Source organism: Apaloderma vittatum, unplaced genomic scaffold (genome assembly GCF_000703405.1).
Source record: "Apaloderma vittatum isolate BGI_N311 unplaced genomic scaffold, ASM70340v1 scaffold3917, whole genome shotgun sequence".
Taxonomy (NCBI): domain Eukaryota; kingdom Metazoa; phylum Chordata; class Aves; order Trogoniformes; family Trogonidae; genus Apaloderma; species Apaloderma vittatum.
In genome coordinates, this window is record NW_009727683.1 from 53,975 (window position 1) to 70,592 (window position 16,618).

The window sequence follows — 16,618 nt, forward strand, 5'->3', positions numbered from 1 at the left end:
TGATGACTTGACACCAAAAGGAAGTCACTGGTCCAGCAAATCAGCAAATAAACTGTCAACAAGAGAAAAAAAAATGGTCAAGGCTCGGATCCTGATGTAGCTGAAGTAGTTGGGGTAGTTCCATCAAATTCAATGGAGCTAAGAGGGTTAATGCTGACCAGGGATCTGGCTCCTAGCGTTTTCCCAGCTGCAAGTCTTGGTTTAGGCGGTTGCCAAGAGGTTAACACTATGATAAGAGAATGAGAAAGTATTTATATAATTATCTAACTAGATATACCTATATTTAAAGAACACTTTGCTACTAGTACTTTTGTAATTTGAAAATCCGTAATTCTAAACCAAATTATTTCAGAAGAGCAGCAGAACCTCTTGAGTAAACTACAGACCCTCTCATCCACTCCTAGGCCACTTACTGTCCTAGAAGCAAGTTTAAATGTTATTTCTAAATGTTATTTCTTAAAACATAGGATGCAACTAAATAAGTAAGGCTCCCAAGGGTCTCTAAGAAGCCAGTGAGTCAACACATGGGCATGGAGTAACAGCAAATCAACAATTCTAAAAAAGGTGCTTCATAAGTTAAGGAAAATAAAAATACAGAGCCTCAGACTTACCACAGAAGGCCCTCAGACTTATGAAACTAAACTGCTGTAATGTGGTACAGTGTTAAGACATAGGTTTTTTTTTTCTTTTTTACATTCTACAGGGACAATACACACTGAACCCAGGAAAACAGCTCACCCTAGAAAATAATTTTGAAATGAATATCGACTTTGATTCATGCTCCTAAATCCCTAATATTTTTGCTTTAAAAATAATTGTTCATTCTGCAGAATGTAGTTCCCCCTTCTCCTACCACCACCGAAAGCCCACACCATATCTACACATTCGATAAAGGTTCTCTCTGAAATGTTTCCACCTGTTTATCTGAAATTGTAAAAGAGTGGCATGTCATCAGGACTCTGAAGCACCTAGCAGGGCTGAGCGGTATCCCCAAATGGGACATGACGTACAGCTGATTGAGACAGAAACGGACCGCCTTTCAATTCCCATAGAAAGTGAGGCGAGTCACTCACCAAAAAGTGACGGCGACAACAAACCCCTCTTTTATCCCTTCCCTTCCTTCCTTCCATTCTTAAGCTGGGCAGAGCAAATGAGGTTAGGTCCACAAAAAATAAGGTTAATAATAATAATTAAACAACGGCAACAACAACAACAGCAACAACAACAAAATAGGCGTCTCAATGTCTGAGGAAAAGTGGGATTGTAAGTGCAGTATTTCTTCATGTGCAGTTCTTCTACTTCATACAAGTCCCCTTTGGATGAGAAGGCCTAGTGGAATGTGTGCTCCCCTCGGACTATGTGCGACGAGAACTCATAGCGGTCCTGGCTTCGGTAGCCACAGATGTTGCACTCTAGTGGGTCCCGGTAGCCGTGGCAGCCCATGTGGATGGTGTACATGACATGGTCCAGGAAAAGGACGCGACAGTGCTCGCACTTGAAAGCCCTAATCTGCTCCCCTTCCCCGTTGATGACCTTGTAGATATCCTTTAAAGAGCCCTTAGGAGCTTTTGTGGCATCCAAAGCCTTGGCGTCCTCCTTCATATAAGCCGGGCTTGGCTTTCTCTTGGGATTTAAGGCAGAGTTTCCTTGGTACGACTGGCGGTCTTCGTGGCTGCTCTCTGAGTCAGTAGAATCCAGGCAGCTATTGCTGGGGGAGCCCTCTCTATCCTGGGTTCGACTCTTTGGTCTGATGAGGGAGATCGGGCCATCCATGTTGTTCTCGTGACTGTCAGCTGTTTCCCTGCTAATGGGCCTTTCTATCCTGTTAGGATGATAGACCTGAGCGTAAGCTGAGCTGATGACCGGGGCCACCTCTGCAATTGTGCTTGGTGTGTGCTGCATCAGGGGGTGAAGTGCCTCAGCTCCAAGGTAGGTGATTGCATTGTTGATGGCTTGGTCCATCATGTGAGACTGCATCATCTCAGCCTCCTTCTCATACGTTAGGTTCATATCAAAGGGAATATCAGGATAGCCAAATCTCATGAGCTTTTCACCTAAGGGACAAGAGCAAATGAATGAGAAAAACAATCCATGTAATCATTCTAAGGTTTCACTGTAAAAGGGGTGAGGCGGGACAGAAAACCCCTGACTAGGGGTGAAGTTCATTCCAAAGCCAACCTTCTTCTACTTGTTTACTGACCTCCTACAAAGTTTCTGTCCTGTGATGGGCAAAACTCAAACCTCACCAACAGCTTTTTTTTTTTATTCCTGGTGAAGCATATGGCTGCAGCAACCTCCAGATCGATTCCAAACGTTCCGATGAGCCTGACTGTGCCCGTGCTTCAAGTTAGGAAATACATACTACTAAGTGGTAGAAAATGGGATTGAACCACTGAGGTCAGTAAAGCTCCATCATTTTATACCATTAGACAAATTGTCCCAAAATTAAAGGAGCCAGTATCACACGTGCCCCGCGGTCCATGGTGCATCATACATATCTTACAGCGAAGCTTAAGCACCAGGTACATGGGATTGGTACGGTGGCACCTTTAGAGACACTTTCTGTAAATCTTTCAACCAGCATAAAAAATATAACACATGAGCATGAAGCCACAGAACAGAGGAAGGAACAGGAGCACTGAGGGGCTGGCTTGTAATCATGCGCTCAAGCTACAGTATCTTTATAGTTCTCCCTCTCAAAAAAACCCAAATCATCCTATCCCAATGTTTTGGTCTGAGAAAAAAAAAAAACAACAAAACCCACACAGTGTCTATTTAGGCAAGAAAACAAAATAGAGAAACCACATGTACAGCTTAGTTTCATTTGGTAAAAGGCAAAACCAACTCTCACTGACACAGGATAATTAATGCATAATGATTACAAAGTTGACTGATTCATCACTACGTGAATTCAAATTCACATCCTTACAACCTTTTTAAATCTATGGCAGTACAGGTGTGTGAAACCAGCACTACTTGCCAGAAAATGATGCTAGTCATAGGCCATGATATGTATTGGAGCTCTCATTTGAAGTTAACAAATTTCCTGCTACTTACATCAGGGCTCAGCTCAGCAGTACTGCTTTTCCAGTAACGGTTTTAGAGTGCCCATACAAGAAAAGGTCATAAAATAATTCTTCTTTTTAAATAGAAAAGTTTATAACTACATGTAAGATGCAAGATATACATGCTCATAGGTACTCACACACATGCTCATAGGTACTCACACACATAAATATTAGCTAGTTGTTGACAGATAACTTTTAAAGCTGATTTACAAAGTCCGATAAATAATTTTGCTCAGTTTGCATTGTCTTTGTTACTTTTCACTGCCTCGGTACATAAAACCAGACTCTTCTCCAACAGTACAAGTTTATGAATTCAAGGAATGACTACATACAACCAGTCTGGCTATCCAAGAATTAAAGAACTCAAGACACCACCTTTTGCCAAAATTGCTTGGAATAAAATATGTATAAACCACCATAAGAAAGTAACAGAACTGTAATCCCAACTCTCTTCCAAACAGGGTTAGTACATTTCAACATAGCTATCACTCAGCATTTTATTTTTGACTATAATAATTCATTCCACTTAGCGTGGCTTATCTTAAAGTGATGCATAAAGAGAGAAATAATTTTACATTACCCATGGAACAATCACGTTATCCTTAGAGATGATGCATCATTTTTGGTTGGGAACTTAGCCTTGATTAGCAAGGTAATTAAATGCAAGTCTGAAGTGAAGCGTGTGAGTATCACTACTCTTGAGCAATACTGCTTACATGCTTCTGATTAGGCACTATATTCATGTACAATTCCCTGTGGCTGTCTGTCTTAATTTTATACGTCACCAAAAGCAAGAATAATGTTGAAAACTTCCTTTTTTATACGTTAAACATTAGGAGAAAAATAGGGAACAAAGAAACAAACGGTGCTACAACAATGGCCTTTGTAATCTAACATGACCTAAGGATAATTCTGGCCATCGAACATCCTCTTTTCCCTGTTTCTGCTGTGGGCTGCTCAGTCACGTTTTCTGTGACGGCTGTCCTGCTGCTGACAGGATGGAAAACTATTTAATGCGAGGTGGCTCCAGCTTCACCTAAAGTTGAGCAGTTCCTTCTAAGATGGAGCCAAAGTGGGACTGGAGGACAACTCCAGGAGGCATGTGGTGTCTTCTGCACAGTGGGAAGAAAGAAGTGAAAATGGAAAAGTTTATTTGTCCCTGCTCTAGCCACCTCTGTTGCTTCTGTGTTTGAATAACAAACTGGTGAGCGCCTGATCCAGGCTCCAAACACACCGTCAGGTCTTTGCAGGCTATATGGATCAAGAAACAATACCTCTCCTTTATGGACTACTTGGGTGAATGATGCAAACCTTGTTTTGCATCCTTTTATCTTCCACATGTAGTTACTCCACCACAGACAGTAAAGTGGAGAAAACTGTAAATTGTCAGTGACCTGAATTATTAATTCTTTTACTTATGAACTGGTTCCAGAGACGTCAGTGCCTTGGAAATCAAGTGTGACATAAGAAAGTGAAATAAACTATAACATGGTAAAGAGAAGGGTAAAACACAGAGCTCAGAAGAAATATTAACAAATCAGTGCACCGTGGTTTTCAATTTTAATTTCTCTTCAGCCAAATCTGTACTTAAAACAATTTTCATGGAAAATTATGCTCAAATTCTATTTATTTTTGCCCCATGTTAGTGAAGTAGAAGAAGAAACACTCTCCACTGTGGTCATCTTATCATATGATGTTTGATACCTCAGAACAAGTATCTGAAGCTTGATCAAAGCACACAGACACAGCTGTCCTCTGGTACCTGCAGTCCATCTAATCAAGTATCTAAAGTGACTGCAATGCCAGACACTTTTAAGAAAGCTGTAAAAAAATCTTAGAGAAGGCTGTTAGAGAATTTACCATTGGGTAAATTTCTTCCTGATCTCCATTAACTAGAAGTTGACTCTAATTTTGAAGCTGGTTCATCATCCTCTGTTCTGAGATGCTGGTATATTTTTCATTCCTACTGTAACAACCACGGTCTTATGGTGAGCCACGTCTCTTTTGTATCCTGCCAGCTCTTAAGCCTAGTGACAACTCTGTGAGAGGTAGCACAAAATTCAAACCAAATTCAAACTGAAAATATGTGAACCTGCTTCATGTGATCAGCTTGAAGATGGCTGCTTTCAATTTCACTCCTGTCTGCCTCTCCATCCATCGAAGTAGAGGCAAAAAGAAGTACTCAGACTCCTGTGCATCTGCCTCCACTGTTTCCACAGGTTTGGTATGACTAATATCTCAACAGCAGATATATAACCAAGTCTCTCAGTCAGACATTAACTCTATTTGCCATATGCTGCTTCCTTTCCTTCCGAAATTTCAGCCAGAGCAGAGATTGTGGTCCATAACCAAGGTCCCTTGGAGACTGCTGATCAGAAAGAGTAGTAAAGCGTTGATAGATGTAGCATGCAAGGATTTTAGCTTATGCTTACATGACCTTCTCATAAACACCATTAAGTTGTTTTGGACGGGTGCCACGCATGCAGTATGCATAGGAAAATTTCCTGCAAGCAAAAGAACCATTACAAGTTCTTCCTGATAGAGTTGAACAATATTTCATAGGGGAGAAAATGGGAAGAAAAGTAAAGTCACGGTGAAAAAAAAAAAGAAAAATAGCAAAGTAGAGAGCGCTGTTTTTTTCAGTTCAAACACTGTGATGCCATGAAAGATCAGAAAAGACAGAAAAATAAGATATGGTAACTGTGAAAGAGGACACTTTACTGGACCTGGATAAAAAAGCTGCATGTCACATGAAACCCTGACTTCCTATCTGCAGAAAAATGGAACACCAAAGTGATCTGTTCCACCTATAGAAGAAACAGGTTTATCTAACAACACATTAGTATACCCTACTGAAGAAAACAGTAATCTGCTACAGTGTATCTCAGGCAAGGATTTACAGATGTAAATTTGCCTTTGAAGATAATAACAACATATGGTAAAGTGCACGAGTGGACAAGTAAAATAATCTTCCTTGTCTGAAGAAAAAAAAAGAGACCATAATCTACAGTTTCCAGAAAATGATTCAATTTATACCATCCAAAAAGTGGGCATAATTATAATCAGTAAACTATACTGCTCTGAGAGCAGTATGGGTACACAAGAATTTCGAGAAAGGGAGCTAGGTCTTCAGCCTTTCCAGATTAAATCTGGAGCCCCTGCAAAGCTAACCCTCCGCGAGGTGCTGCAAACACAGCTCTGTTCAACTCTGTGCACAAGCTGGGGGGGGCGAAGAGTGAGAGACACCAGTTGCCTTTCTTTCATAGAATCATAGAATAATAGAACAATTCAGGTTGGAAAAGACCCTTGGGATCACCGAGTCCAACCACTGACCCTCCACTGCAAGGTCACCCCTAAACCCTATCGCCCAACACCACATCTAAGTGACACTTGAACACATCCAGGGATGGCAACTTCTTTTGAAGCTGTCAGATTTCTGAGATCTAGAGACACCAGATTAAGTGTAAGCATAGTTAACTATTTCATTGTTGATCACAATGTGCAAGAATGTACAGCGCTTGCTGAGGCAGCACTAGGGAAACCTGCTATGATGAGGCCATGTTTGCAATCTCATAAAGATGTATTTGGCTTGTCAGAAATCCTGCTCCCATTTCCACCCTCTTCAACCCCAGCTGTTGTCACAGCAGTAAATTAAATCAGAGTATAAATCCCCCCAGTTCCTATCAGCTGTACAGTAATTCGTTTCAGAACACTCTTGAAGACAACAGCCCAAGAATTAGGCTGTTACCTCAGAAGGACTAATAACAATATAGGAAATACTGATGCCTCACAGCGTTCCTCCTGCGGGTTGCATCGTTCCTGACCTGACCTTGGCTAAGCACTGATATTTGGGGATGGTCAGGTTACTGCAAGCAGCCAGGTCAGTGTGTCACCCCTCAGGTGAGCTGCTGCATGCTGCTAGCCCCCTACTACTCAAAACCATGTGGGTTAGGCTTAAAACCACCTTCCGTGGTGATTTAACAAACCCATCTCAATCTGCATTTAGCTGAGGGGCAATGAGTTTTCTAAATGGCTGTGTTAATTGCTTACCATTCTCTGATTCTCTCTCTCTAAGTGTCCTCAGTGTGGGGAGAATGAGTATATGACACCCTTAAATTCTGTACAACTGTCCTTCCAGGGAGCGAGCATGGAAAAGGCGCATTCTGTGACTTTGGGGTCCAGCAGCATACGCTTACCCCAAATAATTCTGTGTCCCAGCTCCCCTCTTAGGTTTAGCACTGCCACAGTAGCAATAAAAAGAAGTCTTAAGCTACAGTTCAAACCAAGTAAAATTCCCCATATTGTCTCTTGTTATAAGCTGAACAATTTGAACATGTCAAGACACAAAGGCAAAATATGAATTCTGGGCATAGGAAGCTAAATTTGATAAAAGTCATCCAATGCTTTTTTATATTCACATGTTAATAAGTTTATTGTGTGCAGAACTCTGCACTTGGAGCAAACAGTTCTTTTGACAGAATTGATGTGATTTTACTTCCTCATGTCGGTATTATCAGACCAGTTGTTGCCAACTCTTGAGAATTTAATACAAGTCTTGAGATACTTTTTTTTTTTTTAAACACACACACATATGGAGATAGATACTTATATGAGATTCTTAGTTTTTTCTCTGCTGAGGCAAGGAGAAGGCATACGACAAGTCTAAATCTCAAAAGCACCAAAGTTTTTTTAAAAAAAAGCAAACAAAAAAGCAAACAAAAACCCCAAACAGTCTTAAAGCACAGTAAAAATCTCAAGATTTTCTAAGCATTTTCATGATTACAGGAACTTCACTTTTGAATTCTCTGGGTTGATAAAATTTATTCAGTAATTTTCAGGATTTCTTACTGTGATTTAACTATCTCCATTGTTTTCCCTCCCCATCACAACCAAGTCCTGAGAGCGCTACTTTCCCCCTTGCTCTCCTGGCTACTACAAATAGTAAGGAACCTATACCTACGCACTAAAAATAATAAAAGGCGTATTTCAAGCTTACCCACAAACTTCTGTGGGGTGGAGCTTTTACGCTTTCCCATGTTGCTTGTCAGCTTCTCTATAACAGCAGGTCTCTCAAAAGGCACCAGAGAAATATTGTTGTCCATCACAGGCTCTTGTTCCTTACAATCTTCCATAGGAGGTACTACATGAAACCAAAAAATCGTATCAGACAAGTCTGGTCTATACTTCACAGACAACACAAATCATTTGAGCCCTGCTGATTGCGTAACAAGTGCAACATAAAATAAAGCAAGGTGCAAGAACACACTGGGCATCCAGAAAGCAATCACCTTTAAGCAGAGCTACATTTACAAAATGCCTCTTTTTGGGACCATCTTATTTAACAGAAGCCCAACTTTAAGCATTTCTTAAAGGACCTTTTTGATTCTGAATAATCAGGATCTCCAGTGATGAGGGAACAATTCTGAAAACTCAGTCTGTAGATGACACTGTCTGTTATTCTCCCTTCGGTCACCAGTTGCCAATGTAACTGAGCATTCTCCATGCATTCCCTTAACTTCACACTTATCATATGGCATGCTTATCATTCTTATTTACTTTTTGTGCTAATCTCAGTGACTAGAAAACATAGAAGGTATCGATGACTTCTGCTCCCTCGGCCTGGCTGCGCGTTTCCCAAGACAGAGGCTTCCCAAATGAAGGATCTGTTTGCTAAAGTGTGTTTCCTCTCTCTGTACACAAGACTGTAAAATCAACAAACACTACTGTACTGGAATTACAGGATTAACATTGTATGGAAATTCCCTTCAGAATCAGTTGCAGAAACTATCAATTTTTTGATTAATATTTTATCCCTTCAAGCACAGAGCTAAGAAGCTGTGAAGGCAAGTCTTCTGCATCTCTCTTCCCACTTTCAGGGATTGTCAGGGAGTGCTCTGTCTTTGAGACAACAAGACCAAATCAACAATCCCTTCTGCCTCATTTCACTCCTCGTTACTTGTTGGGTTAGGGAATAAGGCGCTAGAGCCAAAGAAGTATGGGAACTGTAGAGGCTTCCAACCAGGGTAGTGACCATTTCACATGAGGTTTTATGTCACTTGTTGACATGGCTACTCACTAAATACCTATGAAGTACTCTGCTTTTGGTGAGCAGCCTCTTATAAACACCAAGAAGGGTCAGTGGTACAATGTTGCAGATCAGGCCCAGAGAGTCCAAATCGTTGGTGGTATGTGCCAAGCACGATCCCACGTGTAGCTCTGCTCTGCTGTCATAAATTTAATATATGGCCTAACTGTCCTGCATTCATCTTCAGAAGGTAGCAGGTGAAAGTTGAAGGATCAGCCACTAGTCCACATGCTAATGGAATGGTTGAGATGTAAAAAATTATTTGAGGAGAAGAATGGATGGCAGAGAACTAGAAACTGGAATGATATTGTACAGATTTCCTACAGTTTGTAACCTGTGAGCAACCCATTGCATCCTCAGTATTAGGTAAAACTTTCAGTGAGATCATCAGTGATATTGTAGAGGTAGCAAGAGAAGGAAGCATGTTTTCTGCTAGCCCTCCTTTGGTCTCTCACCACAGCAGTGTTTCATGTCACAGACTCCCTGAGACTGTGTCATAATGAACACCACCAGCTTTCTTTCCTCTCGTGTAACTTTTCTACCTTCAGAATCCTAATATGGAGTAATCACTCCCCTGTTATGAAACGTGCAGCTGTTCGCTAGCACATAATATATGAAAAATGGGGTGATAAAAGCCTTGTCTCTACCTTCTTTCTCATAAGGAAGAGCAAATACCAGGCAATTACAAAACAGTATCAGCTCAGGTGAACTTCTCAATTCAGACATTCATAATAAGAAAACACGGCAATTTATTCATTTGATTCCATTTGTGCTTCTGCTGCCACAGAAAGCAGAGTACTTGGAGGCTCAGAACCTACCATATGCTATAAAATGATTTACTCCGTAAATTTACTCTGTATTTGTACAGGATGCTCCCCCTGAGAAACACAATGGTTTATCATTTACCAGGCAGTCCTGCTGGCATCAGTGAAAGAAAGCAAAAAGCAGCACAAATATGAAATGAATCTAATGTTGCAACAAAATGGGATGCAGTGTTCGAGTGACTTAATTAATGCCCAGTGTAGAATAGGAGGTCTGGAATACTTTAATAGCTAAGGCTAAATTTTTAAGGTTATTTAAATACTGTGCTTGGTCAGGAGATATCTGCATTAGTTCTACTCAAGTATTTACCAAGAAGATTTTGGAAGAAAGGAGAGATTATGCCTGTCGATTTTCACTGGGAACTTGCATCTGACCGTCCTTTTGGTTCAGCAAAAATCAGCATATATGTGCACACGCATGCGCACTCCGCACGAAATCCTGGCTCCTTGCTCAGCTGGGCCAGGTTCACATGTAAATGTCACTTCAAAAATTTCCAGCCCTTGGCGTACAAAACTCACGAGGCCAGTGGTGGGGACCTAGGGAGGTGCAGAGGGCTCTAAACCCCTCCTAGGAAGAAACACTAAAGGCATGTGGGCTTTGTAGGAGTGTACTTGCCCATGAGTTGAAAACCTTCTGATTGCTTTCATAGCTATCTGATTAAGCCCCAAATGCGGTGACATCTGTATGTCTCATAACAATTAAGTGATAATTAAATAATTCTGCTGCTGGGCATATGTGTGTAAAATTTCCTACACAGAATTTGAAATCTTTTTTTCCACAAAAAAATGAATAGTGCTAAAAAAGACATCTGCTCTTCTCTAAGTCAGGCAAAAATTCTGCTAGGACTCTTTATAAATAAAAAGTAAAATCATCACCAAAAAGAGCATTTTCTTTATCTTTCATGCTGCAGGATTTTTGTCCCACGTCAGAACTCAGCTCTATAATTCAGAGCACGGCCCTTCTGCAACAGAATCACTGAATCACACCAATATTTCTGTTACAATGGGACTAAGTTACTGGAATGTGTTTTGTTATGTAGATTTCCTGGAAGAAGGCACAGATAGAAATTGTCTAGTTTCTGAAACTATTTAAATTGTATGCAAAATGGGACCAAACAGGTGAGATGATGTATTTTAGAAACCCAAAGAGTTAAGGTAAAGATTGCACTGTCAATTCTAGATACATAATTTTCATTTCAAACCAAACGGATCACACATAACCAACAGTTATCACAAATCAGTTGCTCTATGGTAGCAGCTCTTGTGCACATTTACTCTGTGGTAAATGCGATTCTTTTTTTGTTGTGTTTCATCCTACTTCATTCCCTTGATAGTGGGAGCTACCAAAGAACAGCTGATACATTATAACTAGCTTTGATACAGAAATTAATTTTGTGCTCTCAGCTCAGGAAGGCTTTTCTTATGCTAAAAGTCAAGCATCTAGACCCATGGAAAGACCACCCTTCAGTATGTTTCTGTTCAGGGAGGTTTTTAATCGGTGATTAGGGTGTGCTCATGGACTGCCCATGCAAACATTCACCATCTCTGACACTGTTAATGTTCTCACCTGCAGTTAACACTAGGTGTTTTTTCTAAGTTTAAACTTAGATTATATGCAAACAATATACAATATACAATAAACAATAAACAATATACAAACCCGGATGGTCTTCAGAACAAAGTCTTTATTTTCCTGAAGACATTCATCTTTCAATCATAGTGCTTGAAGTGGCTAGCTATTAATTTTTGATTCTTAATTTGTAAGATATTACAGATAATATAAAAAAAAGTTTATGTTGTTCCAGGGGCTAAAGAATAGGGGGAAAAAAATGAAGTAAAAAAATTACCAGTATGTGGTTTGCTGATAAATACTTTTGCGTGCAGACAACAGACACTGGGCTAAGTCTCAGCTGGTATAAATTAGTATTACTCCATCAACCTCAATTTCCTTTACTACGCTCACAATATTGCTGTTTTAAAAACGTACAAGTGTGCAGAGAAATGACAGGAAATATTCCCATGGACCCTGGTGTGAAGTCTCCTGTGGGACCAGTGTTTTAACAATGTTCTAAGCAACTGTGTATGAGAGAAGGACACAAGATCATCGTATGTTTTATGTGGAGCTGGTCTTTGAGTCTCGCACAGCCTAGGGCTAGGCTTCTTTCTCCTTCTCCTAAGGAGAGTGTCCTTCCTCTCTCCACTTTAAGAATTTTCCTGGACTTTCTGCTTTGTGGAGATGGAAAAAAAACATGTAGCCAAGTGCAAGACATAGCTAGCCTTCAACATTTCTACCTGTTTGTTCCTGCAAAGGTCATGTTCTTGGCATTCAGAGACTGTCACTTTTGTCACCCCCACCACACCACTAGCTAGGAGACCACAGACTAATATCAACCTCTGAGGCCAGCACTGCTTAGCCAAAAGTTGCTGCTGACAAAAGTCGTGAGAGCTCTCCTACAGTAGCCCTCGTGCCGAGCAGGGAACAGGACCTGTGGCCATGAGGAGGGCCAGCTCAGCAAGCAACCAGCACCCTTCAAGAGGATGGAGAGAGACCCAGCGACTCACTCCTACCCACACACCAGAACTAGCCCTCCTTCCCCTCCTCTCACTTCCCCTTGTGGCTTTAGTCAGGTGGTCTAGTCATCTGCAAAACAAAGATAATTGAAATTAAAGGCCTCATCAGACGACCATGAAAAAGCACATGGGCAGATGTCTGTATCACACCTGTGAACTGATCAACTTGAGAACAATGCTTGAAAAAAAATCCAAACTCTCTAAGGACTGCCTCTAGTCTTCCAGCACAATTCACCCCTGCAGAAATAGTTTAGACTGAGGTTAAATGTTGGCCATATCGGTTGAGACCCAGCACAGCCACAGGCGTCCTTAAAGGAGGATGCTGGTAGGGATAAGAAAATCCCCACCTCTACCTATTCTGAGCATAACGGTGAAGTTGTGACCAGGAGACACACCAAAATGCATTCAGAGGATTCAAAACACCCAGCAAGAACAAAATACGTAAGCATTTGGAAAGAGTCAGGAAAACTTAAACCCACTGTGATGCAAAATAAACCAGTGATCAAATCTCCAAAGCAAGCACTCACCCATCCTCAGGAACATCCTTTCTCTCTTTGACATGGAAGAGATGGAATATAGAATGTCCTGGGTTAGAAGGGACCTTTAAAGGTCTTCTAGTCCAGCCTTCCTGCAGTGAGCAGGGACAGCTTTAACTAGATCAGGTTGCTCAGAGCCCCATCAAGCCTGGCCTTGAATGTCTCCAGGGACAGGGCCTCCACCACCTCTCTGGGCAACCTGTGCCAGTGTTTCATCACCATCGCTATAAGGAACATCTTCCTAACATCTGATCTAAATCTACCCTGCTCTAGTTTAAAACCATTGTCCCTCATCTTATCGCTACACACCCTTGTAAATAGTCCCTCCCCAGCTTTCCTGTAGGCCCTCTCAGGTACTGGACAGCTGGTATAAAGAAAATAATGCACTTTTCAGGCTTAGACTAAGACCTAACTTTAAGCTGAGTAATCATTTGGATAATTCTTCCCTGGTGTCTTTATAGTCCCATGAGAAAGGACTTTGCTGCAGACCTCTACAAGCTGGTGCTCATGACTTTCAATCCCATACTGAGCTTCACGGGTGGAAGTGATGCTAGTATGGTAAGGTGAGATTTACTCCTGGTCCCAGCTGAATTTGGAGCTCCCTGTCGCTGCCTGTCCTCTCTGTGCCCTTGCTAAATAGCTAAATGAAGACAGTGGATCAAACATCCCCCTTAAACATTCACCAGGGGAGATTTAGACATATTTGCCCAGAGGAAAAAGAGGCACTAGTTGAATTCAAAGTGCTGTTTTAAGCTAATTTTGTTGAGAAAAGTGGAGTGGTTGTGGGAACATTTCTATTTTGAAGCCCCAGCAAAGTCAGTCAGGCTGTAAATAAAAGAACTGTCCACTTGGGGCTTGCACTGGTTTAACTTCAGTTGGTAGGAAAATCAATACAAGGTCAACCATTCCAGCTTCTTTGGACAGGCAAGGCTCACGACTTATCCTTCTTGTCATAGAATTTAGCAGCTTTAAAAAAGCTTTATATTTCCTCAGAAGTACACAGTCATCAAGAGTGAGCTCAATTTTACTACAGAACTGAATAATAAACCCAGAAGTTGAGTGCAAGTTGGGAAGATTCTCCACAACATGACCTCTGAACATCCTGGCTGTCATGACTACATCAGCCCACTATTATTTCCCTAAGGAAAGGCTGCTGAAATCACTGCCCCGCCGGTTAATAAGCCAGGCACACCCTGGTCAAGTAAAGAGCGTGTATTTTGTTGGGAATGGAGTCAACGGTTAAAATCCTACTATAAGCTAAGTGCTTCATCTAACAGACCAAGCACACAACAGGTACCCACAAATAGCAAAGCCCTGAAAACAGTCTTTCCACTGACTTCTACAAGCATAAAGTCAGGCCTAAAGCAGATAAGCACTAACTTTAATGTCTTTAAAGGCATCCATTACATTTTAATGTTTATTTTATTCTCCAGGATGTCTACAAAGATGGTAATGGCTTACTAGAGCTGTATGAAGGTTTTGGCAATACATTTAGATGTAATACATTAAATACATTTAGAATGCCTTTATAGGATTAAATTGTTCATGGAAAAAGACTCTTGAAAATTTTTTTGTGATTTTTTTTTTCCATCAAATATTAGCCCATATTAGAAATACTAAATAGATTTTATCTCGGCCTGTATATTTAGAGTTTTTAGAAATGACCTTTCAGAACTTTTACATAATTAATTTCCAACTGAAGCCATATGACTCCATTCAACAATGAAAAGCAAAATGGAAAAAAAGAGGAAAAATCCCTTCCCGTTTTCATTCATGTACAATCTAACTTTTTGGTAGTCTTAGGTATATGGTAATTTTTAATCAAAATGAAAAATGTATCATTTTTATATTTTCCACTTACTAACAAATTTTAAATACTTTGAATACCAAACATCTAAAGACAACTTTTAAAAGTTAAAATATGTTCAGTTCTAGAAGAGTTTCCAAAATTCTAATTCTGAATGAAACTGTAATAAGTTTTGGACAGCTACCATTTAGCATTTACTGCTACAGAAGAGCCTACAACCCTGCAGTCTGAGACATTATGCTCATTATCCATACTAATAGCTACAGAAATTTTTGAAAACAAATTCATGGAGCTTGACATTTCTTGCTTTTAACAAGCTTTTTGGCAATCTTCAGTCTTTATGTATATTAACACATGCAGTGTTAGTTAACATATTAATACTACCACATGTAAATGCATATAAACATTTATTTTTTTTGCTTATAATTACTTTCATCAACACTGTTGAATTCCATTCTGCTCTGGAGATTTTTGTAGCTATCCTATCTTTCTTTTTTTTTGGATATAATTTTACAGAGAGTAGAAATAATGACTTGCAAATACCTCCATCACCTTTATTTCTTATAATTATCAGTCACTATCAGAAAGGAATGGGAGTGGAAGCATTCTTTTATATATGTGGCTTAGATCACTTTCAGGGTAACTTCGGACAAGTGACTTCACTCCATTTTCACATCTGCATATTTATACACACCAAAAAGTGAAATACTGACTTAAAAATAAATAAAATTAATTAAAAAAAAAATCTTTTAAATCAATTCTGTTAAGTTGGACAGAGTGAGAATTTTAACCCATCTCCTCTCCTCCTGCCTACCTGAGTATAAGCAAACTACAGGATGGAAGCCATGCAAAGCCGAACGGAAGGAAGAAAAACAGATGGAAAAAACCCGCAAGAGATGCTCCAAGACCAAGAGACCTCAAACAAAAAAGGCAGTTTCCACCCACCATGGTGACTCATGACCTGCCCGGCAGCCTCCATACTGACATTCTGCAGATAGTTGTGGCAGCGTTCCTTGTGCTCCTCCAGTGAACTGCGCTGCTTGTAGCTCCGGCCACAGTAGTTGCACTTGTGAGGCTTCCCCACTGCGGAAAGAACGAGAGCATCAGGTCAAATCCACCGCAAACCACTTTTGGTAGGGGGAAAAAAAAAAAAAAATCACACCTTTACAACAAACAATTCTTGCGATGGAAAGACACCTAAGAAAGGTTATGCGAGTCCCAGACCTTTTTCCCAGCCCCACTTTCCCACCGCACACACCTCCTCCCACCCGCCGGGTACTTTGCCCCATCCGGTTTTCACACTAACGCACAGCATCAGCAGAAGGAAAAAGAGGCGGACTTGTTGGTCGCAAAGCAAATAAACAGACGACAAGAGGGGAAAACAAACCAAAACGCTGCCTCACGCCCCAGCACTACCTCTGCGTGTCACCAAGTCTTGTGGGAAAGAAACTTCTGAGACGATTTGCCCATGGCACGAGCAGCTGCGTTCACACAAAGGACCTGCCCCAGTGGCCTAGTTCTGCTCCTAATTGTGGGGAAACCCAAGACATGACCTAGAAGAGTTGTTCTTTTATTGAGAAAACTTTGCCAAAATTACCAAGAGAAGGTTGGAAAAATAAAAGACAACAGAAAGTAACTTTGGTAACAGCACTGTTACATGCCAGAACTGAACTGGCACCAGTAATTCACAGAGACTGGACAATATCATAATATATATAAGATAAATATAT

General features: G+C 40.6%; 1 protein-coding gene across 1 annotated transcript; it reads right to left on the reverse strand.

Moving 5' to 3' along the window:
- Nucleotides 1-1,040: 1,040 nt before the first annotated feature.
- On the reverse strand, nucleotides 1,041-15,971 carry IKZF2 (IKAROS family zinc finger 2 (Helios); the record flags this gene model as incomplete). The annotated part of the gene is made up of 3 exons (XM_009873747.1): nucleotides 1,041-2,054; nucleotides 8,065-8,208; nucleotides 15,834-15,971. Coding segments are annotated over 3 exons (1,007 nt in total), but the record flags the coding sequence as incomplete, so codon positions are not given.
- Between the last annotated feature and the right edge of the window lie 647 nt (nucleotides 15,972-16,618).